This window comes from Eublepharis macularius, chromosome 1, assembly GCF_028583425.1.
Source record: "Eublepharis macularius isolate TG4126 chromosome 1, MPM_Emac_v1.0, whole genome shotgun sequence".
NCBI lineage: Eukaryota > Metazoa > Chordata > Lepidosauria > Squamata > Eublepharidae > Eublepharis > Eublepharis macularius.
In genome coordinates this window covers 128,302,589-128,319,321 of record NC_072790.1, presented here as the reverse complement: position 1 = coordinate 128,319,321, position 16,733 = coordinate 128,302,589, and the positions used below count along the sequence as shown (strand labels likewise).

Genomic DNA, 16,733 nt, shown 5'->3' with positions numbered 1-16,733 from the left:
AAGAAGGATAAAGGAGCAGCTTCTCAGACCATAGCCCGGTGGGTGGTGGTTCAAGCTATATCATTGTGCTATGGGACTGCTAACTTACCTTGTCCTCTAGGGGTCCATGCTCATTCCACCAGTGCTTTGGAAGACAGTATTAAGCTGCCTATAAAGTTAATGCAAAGGCCTCTTATTCAGAATTGACACTTTTTCAAAGACTTTGAAAACAGATGTGGAATAATGTCTCAAAAGCAAAGTTTTACACTGTATTTTTGTATTTGAAAAAAGGAACACATTTAAGCAGTAGTGAGCAGAACTCACAGGATGTCCAGGATTGGGTCCAAAACAGCCAAGATAGGTGATGTCAGGGGTGGGTGGCATATGCAAATCAGTTATGCTAATGACACTTCCAGTGATGGCAAGGGGTGTGACATATGCTAATGAGTTCCTCCAGCTCTTTTTCTACGAAATGACCCCTGGTAATTCTTAAGCTGAACAGTAAGATTCTTGCACAGATCAACACTTGAAGGAGAAAAAAACCACAGGCACAGTTCTGTGGAATAGCTTTATTCATGGCAGAGCCGAGCTTGAACAGGCCAAAACACACGACAGTGCTCAGTGTTGTCTGTGTCCAAGCAGCTGTGGCTATACCGTCAACTCACTGAACCGTCTGCACTGCTGTGTTCTACAGTGCCAGCCCAGCTGGAATTTTGCTTAAAATGAGTTACAGATTCATCATTGGGGAAGAAAGCTCAGTATAAAAAAATACAATGATTGTTATCCTTAGGAGACAACCAAGTTGTCCTATAAACCTATGGGAATCTCCCTTTTTAAATTACAAAACAGGAGAAATACAGCATAAGATTAAGCGAGCATTCCAATTTACCGACAGGAGGATCCAAACAAACAAACATTTTTCATCTACATCATTTTCTATTTGACCAGCAGCACATTCACTGAACTTAAAATTTATTGTTCCATCAAAAGGCACACTAGAGAAAACTGCTTTGAAGAGTGGAAAAAGATCCACAAGAAGGATTTACCAAATAATTACTACACGCAGAAACAGGCACGTATCTTGAGTAACACTTTGTTTTTATAAAAATGTGGTGTTTATCCGCATTGCCGTTACAATATAAAAGGCATATATACAAAAAGGAATACAAAAGTAGACTTTTATAGGTGGGTATCTAAAGATGCTCCAAAGAAGTACTGTTAAACGTTGGCTGCAAAATACCCTCAGTTTGCTTTGCTTGCTTTAAAGCAAATATTAATGTCTCAATTCCAATACCAAAAGATAGTTGCAGCCGAAAGTCAACTGAGATCTTGGGTAACCACCACAGCAGCATCCGGGATCCCACCCATTGCATTCTCTACCTAGCAGATGTATAATATCCACAACGCCATCACGGCATTGGACTTTGCTACAGTAGATGTTTTAAGAAAAATCTCCAAAAGGGTGTGGGGATGTGGGTGGGGGTGTTTCAGTCCCATATTCTATAGGTTCTGTTTCAAAAGATCCAGCAAGAGGGCCTGCCCTAGCATGGAATGTAAGCAAATACTAAAGTATTCACATGATTCCAAAATATTTCATAACTACAGAACATATGTAGGTATGTAGAAGATTAAAGCTTTGAGATGCTTAAGTGAAAACCATTTATTCCGAAATGGTATTTCCTGTTAATTAAAAAGCAGCCCCGTTACAGAGATCATTCTATATTTGCACGTACTGCAAGATCAATGAACAGGACCAAAAAACGCACTCTGAGCAATCTCCAACATATCTGGGGATCCGCTCTTAAGACTACTTTGCAATAAACCCAGTCTGGCCAGAGATCTCCACTTAAATAAGCAAGACCGAATTTTATTTCTGAATTGTTTCAAAACTGGCAGAGTTGACATGATTCCTCTGCATATAAGTATCTTTCTTAACAGTTAATTTGGGATACACCATTGTGAACACTGCTATCATTACTAATATGAACGTGTTCCTCTGTAGCATCTCTCGACAACTGAAAAACGTGATGGAAATAATCCAGGGAGACATATAGTCACATGGACAATTAACGGTCCTTAGCTGCTTATCCGTGCCCATACAACATACTTCTCTCAATCCAAAGAATGGTCAACTTTCTCTGAATTGCACCCAATGAGTTTAGACGAACAAAATGTTGATTTCAAATCTGACAAGCAATTTCACATATGTACTTACCAAAAACAACAGATTAAATTTATTTGGTTTTAATCAGGAATTTATCACAGTATTTTTGCAGGACAAATACAGAAAATAAATCTCCCATTAATATTAAACAAAGGACACCCTGCCCTCAATCTGCTTTACAGAAACAAGTCTCAGAAGCTGATGTAATTCTACAGGGCATCCTCCTCCTCAACCCTTAAATTACACACGGGTCCTGTATGTGGCAGGGAACAGGCAGAACTCTCAGTATAATTTATTTATTTTATTTTACAGCTCTTATACCTTACCTTTCTCCCCAATGGGGACCCCAAATGGCGTACATCATTCTCCTCTCCTCCTCACAACAACCCTGTGAGATAGGTTAGGATGAAAGTATGTGAGGGGCCCAAGGCCACCCAGTGAGCTTCCATGGCAGAATGGGGATTTGAACCCGAGTCTCCCAGATCCTAGACCCCACACCCTAACCACTACCACCACACTGGCTCTCACGCATGCCCTGGTTCCCAGTGAAACCTCTACACCTGGTGGAGCGGCTGGAAGCTCTCCCCTGCACCTATCACATATAGGACTTGCACTGAAAAGAGGACCGGATCATAACGGTAAATGTGGTGGAATTACTTTCTGGAAGACAGACACACGCTTCTGACACGTTCTACTAATATTAATGCAAAGGATTTAGAGAGCAAGGCAGCAACTCTGTGCATGCTTACCTGGGAATAAGATCCACAGAAAACTGCGGGAATTACTTCATAGTAAGCATGCATAACAGGCAGTTCAGAGAATGGTCTGAAGGGATATGATGCAGTTCTACCGCTGGCTCCCTAACTTGCCTGGGTCTTTGCGGAGGAAAAGGCATTAAGTGTAGTAGCGAATAATTATTTTTTGACAAAGAATAAACACCGCTTGGGGAAAGAAGAGGAAAGTTCTCCGTGTCAAAATATTTCAGAACAAATCACCATGACAGAGCATATACAAAGCCTTAAACACTGGTATGAGAGCGAGCTCAGGCTGTCGAGACGGTTGATTCTGGAGAAGCAGGACTACTAGTTTATGTATATACACACAGAACAGCAAAGCAATGACATTTGGATTTGACGGGGCAGCTCATAAAAAGAGTTGTAACTCTTAATGGATGCACCAACCGTTAAGAACACAGGAAACACATGAGGTGGAGGCTGATGTAAAAGCAAGAACAACACAGAAAACAGTATTTAACCTCTTATGATAACGATGACGATACACAAAGAGACACCAGCGAATTTTCACAGAACCAGCCTACACGACCATTATCCCTCATTAGGTATGAGTTCATTTCAATCATTAATTAATCCGGGAGAAAGGGGTAAGATGCACATTATGTTAAAACAACAAACCGATTGGTCGGAATGCTAAAGCACCCGGAAAGTAACAGCAGAAGAACTGACAGCCTAGAGCACATCTCACTGGCTAATGTTGTGATGGGTTAAGAGTCTTCTTATTAACAAAGTATTGCAGAACCCAGAGCACTTTCAAAACTTTTTCTAAAAAATCTTGAGGATACAAGAATTTTTTTTAAAAAAAACCCTTAATTTATTTAGGCTGATATTTGGTGATAGGCCAATATTGCTCTTCAAACACAAACCCCCGATCAGCCTCAATTCTGCATTATTGCATAGCACCATCAATCCAGTTATGCTTTACAAATTGTCCAGCAAAATTAAAAAGAATAAAAATAAATAAACGTGTATGTCTTCATCAACATTTACGGTCACAAGAACCGAGACCTAGGCCTCCTACTTCCAGAGTCATAAACCCTGCAGTTACAACTGTATCTGGGAATTCCTAGCAGGATTTACTCTTTCCAGGCTCATCTGTAGTGGGACCTGAGCACTAAGAGTAGCAAAAAAAAAGCGTCTGCCAACTTTGTAAGCACAGAGTATATACGACAAGGAAAAAAAATGTCAGCGTAAAATTCTAGAAAATGTTAACATATGTCTTCTATGTACAGACAGATAGACAAACAAACAGACACACCCCTATTTCCTAGTCTGAATATTTTACAAAAAGCTTTTTCATAATTTATTTTCCTAACATTATTGTTTTCTATATTTATCACGAAGAATGCTGGAATAAATTAATGCTTGAAATAGATTTAACTGCTTCGTAAAGGGGAGAAAAGGTAGAAGGAAAAAAGTGGTGAACCAACAATGATAGTCTCCTTTCCCCTCTCCCCCTGCCCCTTGTCCATAAAACCCAGCTTGCTGGTAACATCTCAGCTTCTCTTGCCACACACATCTGAGAAATCCCAAACAGTGGTTCACCTGGGTTTACTTTTTCTACTAAATATAAACTAGATCACGATTCTGGATCTCTTTGCTGGTCCTCTCATCGTCTTCATCTGACTGAGACTCCACGTCGTTAGGATTACCATATTCATATTCAATAGGCTTCGGATAGCTATAAGGGTAGCCATTGTCATCAAAAAACCTTCGAAATGTAAATTCATAGAAAGCATGTTCGGGATGTTTACCATTTTTATACCACCCATTAAGTGTGTCATTTACATTTCCTTCCTTATCCTCACTCCACAATTTATCTGGGTCAACGGGATCAAAATTTGACGTGTCTGTGGGATGAGTAATTTTAGGAATGTAAGAAGCTGGCTGCTGCCACAGATCACTTGAAAAATCAATAGACTTAAAAAAAGGATGCGCTTTTATTTCATCTGCCCCGTTCTTGCCTAAGCGATCTTCCGGACCTCGGCAAAGCTTAATAATAAGGTCAGATGCTTCTGGCGATAGTTTTGCTTGTAGCGGGATGTGCAGAGAAGTTTTCCAATTGATGACCTTTATGTAAAAAACAGACAGACAACAATTAGAAGACAAGTTTTACCTGTAAAACACACACACAAGATGACCAAAGAAAACAAGCACCAGCTTAATTTCATTGGCAAATGAACTTCTCAAGACATACTGGCACCGCATAGCCAAAAGTAAATGCATCATTGCTCACATGCCAAAGGTAAATGCATCATTGCTAACATAGTGTGTGCCTAGAGTTTTTGTGCCTATATAGATATGTAGCATTCATCATAGCCAACATTCTAGAGAATGTGCAATACAAACTAATTCATACGGACCCCCGCCCAACACATCCATTCTGTGCTGTGTCATCAAGTGATTCTGAGCCTGCGCCCCAAGTGAAAGATCATAGCACTACCGCCTGTGAGTGTATTCATGTTCTTCTCGACCAAAGAGCTCTCTCAGCACATGACCCCTTGTGATAGCAAATCAACTGGGATGAGTCCCATTCATCTGAAACAATGTGAGAAGCGGCAGTGAAGCCCAGCAACTCTTACTTCCTAGAGGAGACACTTCCAGCCTAGTAGCTTGTTCCAGGTCACAACTGAAAAGCGAATAAGCTCTGTGACGGGCAGCATCACAGAGAGTTTATCCTACTTAAATGAAGTCCAGTGCTTGTAGGGTTTGTATATATCATCTGTTTAGAAGATTTATCTTTCAAACTGCTAGTGGAACACGTCTGAGAAAGGTACGACACCAGATTTTCTCGATTACCTTCATCTGTGTTTCTAATGGTGTATGCGCCAGGAAGGGAGGCTGTCCCACCAGCATTTCAAAAAGAATCACTCCAACACTCCACCAGTCACATAGCTGCGTATAACCTAAAAGCAAAGCACACTCAGGAGTTAAGATGCAGCAATATCCCTTTTAGCTTTGAGAATTCATTCCTATAAAAATTACATGGCATATAATTTGCTTTTGGCTTTCAGCAATTCACTGCTCAAGGGCTGTTCTTCAAATACTAATCCAAATAACAGGCAACTGCCATTATTAATGAACCTAAAAACAACAGCTCACCTACATACAGTACAACATTATAAAAGTTCACATATCTGTAACACGACGTTATGTTGAAAAGATTCAGAAAAGTCAGAGTTCTGTCACACACGCGCACGTGCCAAATAAGTACAAAAACATTGCTCAACTTTCAACACACATTAACTTCACAGCAACCCCTTGCGCCAAAACACTTGTATCCAGCATTGCTAGCAGCTGAACTGCTTGCTATACTAGTACACTGGATGAAGCTTATTGACTTTCTTTGATCAGCTAGATGTAGGATCTTATCGTGGAGTTTATAAGAGCCCCGTGGGATATATTTTCATTCCGTTGGGATATATTGCATTGTTGAAGGGTGGTAGTCCCTTCTATTAGAATGCTAGCACAAATCAGATTCTGCCCCCACCCCCCAAAAAAGATGTACTTTATGGATACACTATTACAGCCATTTACAGTCTTATATTTTGCATAACTGTGCCACATACAGAAACGGATGGCTCAATGCTTCTGCAACTGATTAATTCAAAGCAATGCTTCTTTATTACTAGAGATTTGATTTTTGAGAGCCTTAGTCCTTCCCCTATTCTTTGGCTTCAGAAACCAGCAGCTAAGAACCAGGATAAGTGAAAGTCTTACCTGTTCGTAACAATACTTCGGGTGCAATGTAATTGGGTGTCCCAACCAGTGAGTGTGCCAGACAGCGCTGGTGCTGGCGTGCTGCTCTACGTTCAAGTGGCTTTAGCCTGTCTCCACACCTACAGTTTGCTGGATCTCCCCATTCGTTACTGAAATCCATGCTGTCCTGACGTGGGTGGTCACCTACAATGCAGAAAGAACTACTTCTAATTTTAAGCTTTATTTGTCAACCAGGTGCCACAGAATCTGTTGAAGCCCTTTGACTGTTCTTTAAGAAAAGATCTCACAGAAAAGAAAAACAAGCTCCCCCACCCTTTTCATTAAAGGTATCTTGGGACATTCAGAAAGTCCGTCATACATTACAGGGAGGGGGTTGGTGAAAATCCAAGCTTTGGAAATAAGTTTGAGTTTGCTCAAAGTCAGCCCAAAACTTGGTTTTTACTCTGAAGGTCTCACTGAAGAACTGGAGTAACAGATTATTGCAGAGGTTTAGTGAAGTTTACCCCCCCCCCCCCACACACACACTTTTTTTTGTACTCTGACCAACCGTAAGCAGTCTTGCATAGCCCTCAAACTCCCCATGAAAGCACTTTTCTCTTACGGCAGCTTCAGGTTTATGCTGTAGCAAAAAGCTAATTAGAATTTATTCTGCGTCTTTCACTGTGATTTAGCCTCAGGGCAAGGAAAAGGTTTAAAAAAAACCCCCCAAACCCAAAGACAACTAACAAAGCATGGACAATTCGCAGACCGAGGTTGTAATCCTAAGAACAGTTTCCTGGGCGTATGTACCATTAAGTAAAATGAGACTTACGCTGTTCTGAGTATACCTGCTTATGGTTGCTCCCCAAGTCCATATTAATTTACAAGGTCTTGATCAAAAAGGATACACATTTTAGAGTTCTCTTACAAAAGGTGGTGCTGAAAATACTGGCTCGACAACTGCTAAGAGAGCAATCAGCGGTGAACTGACCATGCTCAAGCGAGTATCTGATAATACTTTTCAAGAGCCAGTCCTATGCTGCTGTGTACAGTGTGGTAACCAAGAAGGCAATTTCTAGTCAATACTGGTGACCAGTCTTCTATTAATGACAAGACCGCGCTCAAGCATTTGTTTTCCAGCACCTGTATTTATTACCACATTACCTGATGCGCATATGTACAGTTCCTGGCATCCCCTCTACTCCCCTTCTTTTCAGGTGACCTCCCATTTGAAGATGGAGTTTCAGGAAATCGTGTGGTTTAGAAACACGCATTAAGAAGGGGACTTTAACTACTAAGACCGTGTTATGTTCTACAGTGAATTATGAAGATGGCATCAAAACCTTGTTGATGATTCCACAGAACGTCCCGGTGCTCAGCCAAACAAGAACATGCAGCTTTAGACCAGTAAACACTTTGTGGGCAAATGCTAAAGGACAAATCATGATAGTCGCAACATGCTAAAGGACTCGTTTTTTTAAAGGCTGTTTTTGGACAGAAGGCTTCTCTTACCGCTCTGGTAGTATTTGGAATCATGTGTCCATCGAAAGCCAGTACAAAGGCCAAAGTCAGTCAATTTGATGTGGCCATCACGATCAATCAGAATGTTATCAGGTTTTATGTCCCTGTGGATGAAGCCCATCTTATGCACGCTTTCAACTGCACAGGTCAGTTCTGCTATGTAGAAGCGGGCCATATTCTCTGGGAAAACACCCATTCGAATTAACAGGCTCATCATATCTCCTCCCGGAATATAGTCCATTACGAAGTACAAATTGTCCTTATCTTGGAATGAATAGTATAATCGAACTACCCACTCATTGTCAGCCTCTGCAAGGATATCCCGTTCAGCTTTAACATGAGCAACCTGGTTCCGAAGCAGCACGTCCTTTTTGCGTAGGGTTTTTGTTGCATATAAGGCATTTGTATCCACCTTTCTTGCTAAGCAGACCTCTCCAAATGCCCCAATTCCAAGGGTCTTAATCTTAACAAACATTGATTTATCCATTTTAGCTCTTTTGAGACGGATGTAGTTGGACTCCTTTTGGCATAGCATTTTCCTCATTTGATCCTGGGCTTCTTGGGACAACCCAACCTGTGTAACAAAGGTGAAATTGGACAAGTGAACAAGTATTTTTCTGTTTGAAGCAACATCTAGAGACAAGTTTAAGACCAGCAAATGAAAACACTGGTCCTTAAGTATTAGTAAGGAACAATGTTGTCAAACCTTTGAAAAAAAAATACAACATGTAAGGAGTCAATTAAAAAGACACAAAATGTGAGATCCTTGGGATTAGTTAAGGGATGATTCTTAGGAGATCAAACGCTAAAAGCCATGCACCGACAGACACAGGACAAGTGAAAAACTGTGCTGACACTGGACAGGGTTGGTGAAAATAGGCAAGCTGGAGGCAAGGCCTTCCCGCTCCTCCCTCAAAGCCACACGTTTACGGGGGAAGGGAAGACTATAAATGCTCTCCTTCACGGAAATGTTCCTGTATAAGCCAGCGAAACCACATCTGCTCATCACTCTTAAGACAATCTGATTTAACGCAAGTATGTATATGATGATAAACTGAACCAAACGTTTGAATAACGTTAAGACACGTCATGAATAAAAATCCAGCAGGAAAAATAACACGAGCTCTAAATAATCGAACCGCTTTAAGTATGCAGAATGCATGAAAAAACAGAGCAGTGTAAATGTATCAATGAACCCTTGTGCAGAGCACAAGCCATAAAGCGCTACAAAATACAAAAAGTGAGATTAGTGAAATTAGTAATCCGGTAACAAAAAGACATCCAAGTATAGGGAAAGAAAGCATGCTTAACTGAAATGCAGGTAAGCATGCAGAGTCCATAAGAAGGGGTCCATGCCAGTCTTTAAATATAATACTTGGTCTCTAAATACTTGGTCTATACTTGCCTACCCAGTAACGAAGGCTACAGATGTCAGGAAAGCTTCCAACACCTTAATAGTTTAAATCAGCTGTTAGTAAAAGTGAAAAGGAAAGAGACTAAGAATGAACATTTTAAAAGAGCAAGAACTTTAACTTAACACATCAGTGAGCTTACAATTTCATAAAGACACAATTTCACAGGAAGAACTTTTGAGAAGGACAACTAGAGGGCGGCACAGAGGCACTCAAAAGGACTTCACCCGAGAGTCCAGCAAAGGATTGCAAAGTAGAAATCCATGACATGCAGCTGAAAGTCTTCTGCCTGTTCTGGCGTTAGAAAAACCAAACAGTCTGTGTTCCACTGCTTCCCCAACATGTGTCAATTTGTAGCAAAACAAAGAACCTGAGTTTGAATTTGGATGATACCTAACTGTTGGAGCATCAATCCGTTGATGACGAGATCTCAAGTTTTACCCTGACAGAGCCCTACCACATGACACCACATGCCTTAACAAAAATTAAGCAAAGCCTACTGGTGCTCAGTCGAGCAACCCCAACTGCCCAGCATTTATCAAGTGATTTGGTAGGCCTACCCACGTTTGCTGTACCAGATGGCAGCAGGTTCTGCCTCACACAGCAACAGTTTGTACGTCAGAAGCAAGATCAGACTTCGAGAGAGACCAGTCCTGGAGGAACTAGCATCACTGGTATTTGGGCAAAATGGATGCTTAAAGTCCACGGCAGAACCCTGTGCACTTCTCTTCACCCCTTTGGCTGGGCGCATATGTACCAGCTCCGATTGGTTCTCTGCCTCTCAGGACTCCTCCAGCCATTTTCTCTGTAATGTACAATGGAAAAGAAATTGCCCTGTTGCATTTCGGGACACCTGACTGCCTTTTGATTCAACAGCCCATTTCCCACTGCATCCTGCCTGTCCGCTCACCTTCCTTTTGCAATTTCTTTAATGGACCTTTTTAGCCAAATGCTCCTCTTTCGAAGCGCAAGATAAGTCTTTACAAAGAAGGAATAGGCAATGGCACGAGAACTTCAAGCTCTTCTCTGACTCCACCCAGACACCGTAATTCGGGCGCTGTTAACCCTAACTGAAAGCACTGGAGAACAGCTTTCCAATTTTTCTCAGGTTTCTCTTATCCTTGATAGGATTCCTTTCCTTGGCCCCCAACCCCAGCCTTTGATTCCAACTGCGTGTCCTCAGACTGCCCTCAAGAATAAAAGCAGCCCGCAGAGCAGTTCTTATTATGCCGGCTTCCTTGCACTTGGGGAGGCTCAAAATGTCCACTTCTTAATTTCTTAACAAAACCAAGTTTGAAAACCCCCAAACAAAGCTAGCCTCTGTATATATGCTCTAGAACAGAAGCTGCCACTAACTGCTAACAACATTTTAAAGGCACATGCACCTGGGGCTTGAGGCCCAGGAAGTACCAGACTGGAGGAGGGGAGAGAGAGAAAGAAAGATGGAAAGAAAGAAAGCGCACAACAAAAATCAATATAGGGTTCTGTGTATCACCTAACAGATGACAACAGCCTACAAACTGAAATAGAGATTGACATAAATTAATCGTGCGCATGGCAGACACACGTGAGCATCCTAGCACCTAAGGCAAGGTAGACAAAGCAAATTTAGTTTAATTTGCCACAGCTGGATAGAAATCTTTAGATGCCCTGCGTAACTATATAGCCAAGCAACCACATTCTCTTTTCTTCCCTACAAACCCCACCTATATCTGCATGCTTGATGAAGAATCCTTAGATGCATAAAGCTGACTCAGAGGAAAGCAACAGGAAACATCCTTCAGTTTCTTACTCTGTGGGTGTAAAATTTTATTAGTCCCGCTATTCCTTCATAATCTGCCTCTACGAAACCGGTCATATTAGAGAATTATGATGACTTTGAGAACTGATTGGTTTTTCACTTTTCCTATTATTCTCTGAAGTTCACCCCTTCGTTACTGCTACCGACACTCTAACGCTTGTCTACTGCATGATGCTTTGGCATTCCGCTGGCAATGTTGGAAGCCTTCCTCCCACCCAAGGAGTTTTCCTCCGGCGGAAGATCTGCGTCTGCCAGAGGAAGGCCCCCTAAGCTGGAGGAAGCCTTCAAACGGGTAGGATGAAAGCCATTATACCTTCCATACCAGAGAAACGGAAAATATTTACATTAAATTATCTAACGTCCTGAGGGCCGTGCTGAACTGGACAGATCTCTGACTAAACAGGCTTGGGCACTGAGCTACTCCTGGCTAACTCATCATCTGTCGCCTGAACGTGCCTCACAGAATTGTTGCAAGAACAACGCTTTACACATAGAGAAGTACAACAGGAAAAACAACTAAAGGCATTACCCGCATCATTTCATTTTCTAGCTGTTTCTTACGATGCAGTCGCTGTTGATGAGACTTGAGTATGTTTTCCACATGCTGCTCCATAAAGAATTTAAAAGCCTGAGGAGAGTAACTCTGAATGCGGGACTCCCTCCTTTCTTCATCTCTCTTGATCTTCCTCACAGGGACAGGCGAGGTTGTGATTAGCTTCTTGTCTCTATCGGTTCCCTCACTGCTCTCATTCCTTTCACTCTCTTCTTCCTTAGGCAAGCTGAGCTGATCCTCTTTGCTAGCTTTTGCCACAGATTCGTAGGAAGTGACAGATGGACTGGGGTGTAGTAAGTGTTTTGGGTAAGGAGGCGGTGGACCTTGATAATTTGGAGCCTCTGCTGCAGGTGACATAACAGTCATACCACTGCACGGTCCCTCGGGAAAGGAGATGGGCTGGACTGCTTGCGGCATCCAAGAGGGGTGAGTAGGAGCTAAGGCAGTCTGCAGTTCTGGTTTCAACACACGCATGCTTTTTACTGGCTGTTGGATAGGAGCAGGAGTGACAGCAGTTACTGTGGTGGCTGAAGGTTGTGAACTGGTAGTGTGACTCTGTCTATTTCCGAGGGGATTATTAAAGGAATTTGACCTTACTGGAATATTTGGTTGCCATGCTGAGACTTCATGTCCATTGCCAGGTGAGGACTGGGGCCACGATGTTGGAATTCCAGGAATATTGACGTTGTACAGCTCCATATTGTAGCTGTTTCTGTTCGGCACCATCACAGACTGAGGAATGTTTCCATTAGGGTAAGCTGAAGGGACCACAGATCCTCCTGCTTGCATTTGCAAAGCTGTAGGGCTCTGCCGGTTAGCTGGAGACATGGGGTAAGGAGGCGGAGCTTGACGATTTGCTGAGTTAGCAGGCACGATATTTTGATGAACAATATAATCGGTCTGACAATTGCCATTTTGTATTCCAGCCCTGCCAGAGGAAAAACTAAGTTTGCTGTTAACTGAATTCTGCATGATTATTGGCTGCCTGCCAACAGGAACAGAACTAATGCCTCTTTGTCCCTGTGCAGGAGGATTCATAGGCGATGGGTTCACAGGGGGGGGAGGATAGCCATCCTGCCATGCTCCTGGCGGTACTGGAGAAATGCGAGAGATCATATATTCCATGCTACCAGAATAACGTTTGGTTTGAGAATTTGTTTCCCAGGAAGAAGGGGGAGGAGTTGTTCCTCTGGGGGGTGGAGTCTGCCCTCTAGGGGGTGGAGGAGGAGGGGTAACGCTCCTTACTTGAGGTGGAGGTGGTGGATTCGCTCGTTGCCCGTTGCCAGGAGGAGCCTGGGCAAATGCTGCTATTCCAGAACCAGACAAGGGTCTTCCTACGTCAGCCTGAGGCATAGGACTTTCTGAGTGGAAAGTTAGGCCATCTCCCAGTGCAGGACCATGTCTCTGGGGCACCAAGGATTCCTTAGAACCCTTCCAGCTCTGTCTGCGGCTAACCGATTGCTGTGCACCCCCTGCTTTTTTGAAAGAAAGGAAACAGTCACGTTACTATGTGCCGCTTTTTAAAAACTGCCACCTGTACCATTGTATCAGTTCAGGCATTTTAAATAATCAAGTGCCCTCACGTGAGGAAGAGAGGCTAACTTCAAATGCGTCAAAATAAATCATACAAGGGATTGACTTCCGACTTAGAAAGCATTCCCCCGGACGAACTGTATTTCTCAGGCGACCACCCACACATGGAAGATGACAACGCGCTGTGCCCCCATAGTTTGGTTCTTTTATGTAAACAAGCAGGCCTTTTTCCTGCGCTCCGGGTTGTTTGAGAAAGCAAATGTGGTTTGGAACCCCCATCAGGACTTAATTAAAGAAACGGCAGATTTGTAAAGGATTAAGCATTTCTTTACTCTCCCATCTGCTTTAGGCCATCCCGCTCCCATCAGCTTTTCGGTTAAACAAAAGGTGTTGGTGTTCTGTTATCCAGAATTGTGGGCAACGTGTATATCCTAACTATAAACTGCGTTGCAGAAGAGTGTTTAAACATTTGGAAAGGACGCAGAACATAGACTACTGTACATTTCTGATTTTCTCCACATCCCCTTTCCCCTAAAAGCTTTTTACATGTACAAAAGATAACCAATTTCTTTTCTCTTTACCGAGACTAGACGTAGAAAACGCGTACCTGGCTGTTTTGAACCTGCGTTAATTGGTCTAGCAGCAGCTGCTGCCATTTGTTCCCGTCGAAGATCCTGGTAGCTTATTTTGCTGATAAATTCAATGGCCGCTTCTATGCTGCGGCTTTTGGTATGCATTAGAGCTTGTACAACCATATCCTATTTAGGAGGGAGAACAGAAGAAAGGTTTCAGAAGTGTGACATTTCACAACAAAAGAAGAGGCATAAAATCAAGGGGATCAACAAGCTGACTTTTGTTCAAAGTTCAGCAAATACCCATTGCTAAGCCCCCAAAGGCCCTGACCTGGATAGCCCAGGCAAGCCCTAGCTCATCAGATCTTAGAAGCTAAGCAGGGGCACCCTTGGTTAGTAATTGGATGGGAGACCTTCAGCGAAGACCAGGGTTGCAGAGGCAGGCAATGGCAAACCTCCTCTGTTCGTATCTTGCCATGAAAACCCCACCGGGTGTCTCCGTAAGTCAGCTATGACTTGACAGCATTCTCCACCCCCAAGCTCCTAATGAGGATTTTAAAATGTAACTTTTTGAGCACCATGAAAGGTAGTGCTGATAATTAGGTTGGAATCTAACATTATTCCTTGAGCAGCAGTCAAGTTTTTTAAACCTCTTGTAATAAGTTAAACAGAAAGTCACTTCTGCGCCCACTATGTCCACCCCCAAACAAAGGGACAGTCCTCAGATACTAAAAGGGGGGCGGGGAGCATCTTCCCTGCATCCCGCAATACAGAACCACTTTAGTTTTTTACCTCATCAAAGCCCGCAGCCTGTAGATCTTGCAGCATCTGTCGATTAACTTCCGATGTTCCTCTTAGTGAAGAACTTGCTTCATTTGCAAAGGGAAGAAGAGAATTGCGTATTTCCTGCAAAGCTTTATGGTAGGTGACAAACTTAGGGGGATTTCGCCCTTGCCTGGGATCTTCACTTGATATTTTACCCCCAGTTTGCTCTGCTTTTGCGGCCTCCGAAGGCTTCGGCAAATTCCTAAGGCTCTCTCGTATTTCTTGCAACATTTGCCGTCTGCTGCCAGTGTAATTACTGGCAGGAAAAGTTTTAGGCCTCATCTGTCTATATCCTTCTGGTTTCTCACTTCTCTTCATGAAAACATGTAACTGTAGAACCTCTTAAGAAAGAGTCACCTTCAACACGCTCAGTTAGAGAAGTCGGGCAGCTAACCTCAAAATTCACTGTCAACTTCACTTCTAGTAGTGCAAGCTGATTCCAACTTAGAGGCAGGCAACCTAAATAAAAATAGATAAAAACACATTGTTATGTGACTGGAAAATGCTATTGATCCAGCAGTATTTACTTTTACATTGATTTTCGCTTCCAATTTGACCTGGAAAATGTTCTTCAGTACAGCCTCACTTTCAGGCAAGATGATGATGAAATGCTGTCTCATAAAACATACCCATGCTTCTTGCAACTGACTCCGAGTGTGTGTTCTTGCTGGGAAAGACCTGAGATTCTGTTGTTCTTGTACTACTTTAGGTCAGTAGACTCCCTGAACAAGCTGGCCTAGCAGGGTCTTTTAAGCAGAGGTTCTCAATCTGTTCTCAGGGAGATGAGAGAGAGGCGGCTTCGGGAAGCTCAATGGCAAGTGTGGGGTTGCCTCTGCACGATGTGCAAAACGGCCCTGAAACACAGGCTGGTGCGCAGCAATGCTGCGTGCTTAGAAAAACAGTACACGCTTGTTCACTGTCAACGGATAGGATATTCTAGCCTTTCACGGGGTCTCTCTTCAAGTAGAAAGAGGCAGACCTGCGTCGCCGCCGCCGCCGCTGCTGCCGCCGCCTCCCGGTTTCACGGGCGGCCTGCAAAAGGCAAGTGCTTCCTCTTGCAGCCCCTCCTGCGTCGCTTGCTGGGCAGCAGGGCGGCGGGGGGGGGGGAGCGTCTCCCACCCCGGCCCCGCCTCGGGCGGCTCAGGCGCAGCCTCTGCAGCTGGCCCCGGACCCCGCGGGCAGGGGCAGCACGGGAGAGGGCGAGCGTGCGGCGCGCGGCACTGAAAAGCAGGGGCTGCGGGAAGGGCCGGTGAACGACCCGTTATACCCGCCCGGCCGAGGCGTGTCACTTCCCAGTGGCCAGGCGCCGCGCTCCCTTCCCTGAGGCGGGGCGGGAATCAGCTTTCCTACCCACCTGCCCGAGGGAGAGGCGGCGGAAGCCGCGGAGTCGCCGGGAGGCGGTGCCCTGACGCGTCCTGCAGGGGCTTGCTCGGGCTTTGCGGCTCCCAGCGTCAATGGCGGCGGCGGTACCTTTCCCGTCTTCACAAATTCTCCGCCCCCCCCCACCCCCCGGTTTAGTTCCGGGCTGCCATTTTGTCGGTGGGCCCGTCGCCCATGATTCCCGGATATGATACTCTTTCCCGGCTTCCCTTGTGCCTGGCGCCCGATGGCTCTCTCCACAGACCTCTCTATGGTCTCTCCCCCCCACCTCCCCGAACGTGGGGAACTGAAAATGTTCTGGGGACGCCTGGTCTCCGCTGGGCCTCGCTTCTCGGGTAGCAAACGCAGTCAGGAGTCTGACGGAGAGGCAGATGTTTGCGCGGCGCAGGCGAGCGGGAGGGGGCCGATGCCAAGTACTCCCTCGCCCCTTCCCTAGCAATTGACAAGCATGTCCGCAGGGAATGATGGAAGTTCTCTGCGGGTCTGTGAGACAGCATGGG

The 16,733-nt window shown here is 44.2% G+C and overlaps 1 protein-coding gene across 3 annotated transcripts; it reads right to left on the bottom strand.

The window, feature by feature from the left end:
* Nucleotides 1-533: 533 nt before the first annotated feature.
* On the bottom strand, nucleotides 534-16,308 carry LOC129328995 (serine/threonine-protein kinase LATS1-like). 3 transcript variants are annotated; one of them, XM_054978368.1, is made up of 8 exons: nucleotides 16,208-16,308; nucleotides 14,821-15,312; nucleotides 14,064-14,214; nucleotides 11,900-13,398; nucleotides 8,149-8,731; nucleotides 6,658-6,840; nucleotides 5,737-5,843; nucleotides 534-5,007 (listed from the first exon to the last, which is right to left on the bottom strand). In XM_054978368.1, exons 2-8 carry the CDS (start codon nucleotides 15,169-15,171, stop codon nucleotides 4,501-4,503), a joined length of 3,381 nt encoding a protein of 1,126 aa, XP_054834343.1. In that variant the 5' UTR covers nucleotides 15,172-15,312; nucleotides 16,208-16,308; the 3' UTR covers nucleotides 534-4,500. The 3 variants fall into 3 exon arrangements, with proteins under 3 accessions (XP_054834343.1, XP_054834361.1, XP_054834352.1); XM_054978386.1 differs by having other exon boundaries at nucleotides 13,169-13,398; XM_054978377.1 differs by having other exon boundaries at nucleotides 11,900-13,395.
* Between the last annotated feature and the right edge of the window lie 425 nt (nucleotides 16,309-16,733).